The sequence below is a fragment of the Monoraphidium neglectum genome (assembly GCF_000611645.1).
Source record: "Monoraphidium neglectum strain SAG 48.87 unplaced genomic scaffold scaffold04238, whole genome shotgun sequence".
NCBI classification, from domain to species: Eukaryota; Viridiplantae; Chlorophyta; class Chlorophyceae; order Sphaeropleales; family Selenastraceae; genus Monoraphidium; species Monoraphidium neglectum.
In genome coordinates this window covers 1-2695 of record NW_014009391.1, presented here as the reverse complement: position 1 = coordinate 2695, position 2695 = coordinate 1, and the positions used below count along the sequence as shown (strand labels likewise).

General features: G+C 65.0%; 2 protein-coding genes across 2 annotated transcripts in view; one reads left to right on the top strand and one right to left on the bottom strand.

The window, feature by feature from the left end:
* MNEG_14076 (hypothetical protein) overlaps positions 1-675 on the bottom strand; it is a gene marked incomplete at both ends in the record, with an annotated part of 2919 nt that extends 2244 nt beyond the window's left edge. Inside the window, one exon of the mRNA XM_014037453.1 lies at positions 187-675. Coding sequence (XP_013892907.1) covers positions 187-675 — 489 coding nt within the window. The remainder of the gene's footprint in view (positions 1-186) is intronic.
* A 511-nt stretch (positions 676-1186) lies between these two features.
* MNEG_14075 (hypothetical protein) lies at positions 1187-2375 on the top strand (the record flags this gene model as incomplete). Its single annotated transcript, XM_014037452.1, has 4 exons — positions 1187-1204; positions 1331-1474; positions 1729-2260; positions 2353-2375. 4 exons carry the CDS (start codon positions 1187-1189, stop codon positions 2373-2375), a joined length of 717 nt encoding a protein of 238 aa, XP_013892906.1.
* Between the last annotated feature and the right edge of the window lie 320 nt (positions 2376-2695).

The window sequence follows — 2695 nt, the reverse complement described above, 5'->3', positions numbered from 1 at the left end:
CCCCGCAGTCCGCCCTCCGCTCGCGGCGGGCGCCCCGCCGCCGCGGTGACGCGCTACGGCAGCCGCATGCCCCCTGCCGCTTTCGTCTCGGGTCGAATCGGGCCTCCGCAGTCAAACCTCGGAAACATCAATCATTGAAGAACACATGGAGTTTGAAAACAAGGCCGGCCAAGTCCCGGCCCCCACCTCTTTCATCACATAATAGACCTTGGACTTGTCCCACGGCACCGGGCTGCTGCTCCACGCAGCCAGTACCCGCAGCACGTTGTTCAGCGCGAACCTCACGAGGAAGATCGCAACCGAGATCACCACCAGCTGGCGGAAGGCGATGGAGCGCAGCACGCGGCGCGTGATGCGGCCGAGGGCCTCGAAAAAGCCGACGTCCGCGGTCAGCTGCAGGGACATGCTGGCAAACAGGAGGCCCCCTAGGAAGAGGATGGAGAAGACGAATACGTAGACGGGCCGCAGGAACGCGCCCGCGGACGCCTCGGGGGCGCGCGCCGCCGCCGCCGCGGCGCCGTGGGGGCCCGGGGACGACGGCGGCGGCGGGGGCGCCGCAGGCTGCTGCTGCTGCTGAGGTGCCGGGCCGGAGGGGGCGCCGGCGGCGCCGCCAGTCGCGTTTGCGCTGGCGGCGGTGCTGCTGCTGGCGGCGTTGCTGCTGGTGGGGGCGGCCATGGCGCCAGAGACTGCAGACGGCCGCAGTCGGTGGCTGCGACCGCCCGCGTCCGCATGCAGTGGCTTGCACAGCAGCGAAGCAGTGCCAGGTCGTGCTGCACACTGCTGGCCATGCCGCCGCTGGACCACCTGCGGCCACGAGCCACTTAGTCGCGGGATCAGCATATCACACGCGCATTGGTGATGTGTGAAAGAGCCCTGCTAGGGCCAGGTGATGCGGGTCAGGATCGATATTTTTCAACCCGAGACCCTGTAAGAAGATTCAGCTCGATGCGCGTACATTATACGGGTGCATGTATGCCGGTCAGCAAGTGCGCAGCCTAGGAACCACTGTACTTGTCACTTGCACACCCCGGAGGGTCAATGCACTCACGTACACTCACCGCACAGCTGCCATACTCTTCAAAAGAGAATGATTATCGAACAACACCTCTGTAACAACAGCCATTTACCGAGTGATCACCATTACCCTTGACCTGGCAGCTAGAGGCCCCCATTTGTGCTCAGGCCGATGATGCAGCAGCAGATCGTGAGCTTGAAGCCTCTATGTGGCGCCCACCCCGCGAGAGCATCGGCCGCGCGCTCCGCGAGGCAGCAGCGCCCCAAGGCAGTGGCGCACCTGCGATGCCTCCCCACCGCCGCCGCATCGGCACAGCAGCAGGAGCTGGAGCAGCAGCAGCAGCAACTAGCAGCAGGGGAGGCGCCAGACCTTGTACAAAAGATCATGGCCTATGAGTACGTGGTGACACTGCCAGATGGAGCCAAGCTCGTCGTTTCGGCGCTGCGGCCGCAGTGGCTGGTGAGGACGCCTCCCGCATGCTCCCTCTTGACACGAGAGCAGCCGTCCACGCCCTGCTGCGTGCTGGTGTGCCCGCCCTGCAGAGCCGACAGCGTGCTGTTTCAAGGCAAAGGCCAGCCGCGCAGGACACTCAGGTGCGGATGCAGCACACCCGCCGCCAGTCACACTAACGTCGTGCAGCAAACACAATCCCTGCACACCCTTAGCCGTCACCAGCTCATCCCATTGTGCCAAAACCCCGCTCCCTACTCCAGGGTCCATGTGCGGACCTGCTGACGAGCAGCTTCATAGCAGCTGCCAACATAGGCCCGTACGGCCGCTTCGTGCGCCGGAGGATCGCGGCGTATCTAGAGGAGCACGTGCAGCTGCCGCCAAAGGCGGTGGTAATAACAGCCGTCCTCCAACCGCAGCCTGAAGGTACCAACCACCAGGGCACGCCTGCCGGTAGCGGCAGCAGCAGCAGCAGCAGCAGCAGCAGCAGCAGCAGCAGCAGCAGCAGCAGCAGCAGCAGCAGCAGCAGCAGCGCCCCGGCTGGCGGCGGGGCGGGGGCGGGGGCAGGCGCAGCAGCGGGCGGCGGCGGCGGCGCGACGGGGCGGGCGGCGCGCGCGGTGCTCATCGGCACTGCCGAGGTGTCCTTCGACCCGTCCACGCGATCGTCTTATTTGACCCTCAACCCGCCCGTCAAATGCGGCTACATCTGCAACACAGCGGTGGTGCCCGAGTGGCGGCGGCGCGGCGTGGCGACGCACCTGATGCGGGCGCTGGAGGACATTGCTGAGCTCGCAGGTGAGCAAGCGCAGCCGCCAGCCTTGCAATAGCCCCATTGATTTCATCGCCGGCAACACCTTTTGAGCTTGCGTCTCCCCCTCAAACTGCAGTGAGGGGCGCAAGCGCCTGCTGAGCGGCAGTCAGGGGGTCAGGGCGGCATGCTGCGCTTGAGCAGCAAGCGTTGTTCAGCTTGCGTTTGCATAGGAAGTCTGTAGACCTTCATGAGATTTTTTGCAGACGCCAGCGAGCCGAGCTGCTGCGTCAAACCCAGATTTTTGATTGTCAAGGCAGCCTTGAGTGGACCCCTTGATACGTGGTCCCTGCTCAGTGCAAGCCGTCCAATCATCAACAAGGGATGAGTCGTGGGTGTCACCGACCAACTGACCAGGGACCCCCTCCCCCGCACCCCCACCCCCACCACGACCCCAGGGGAGCAGTACACGTACCTCCACC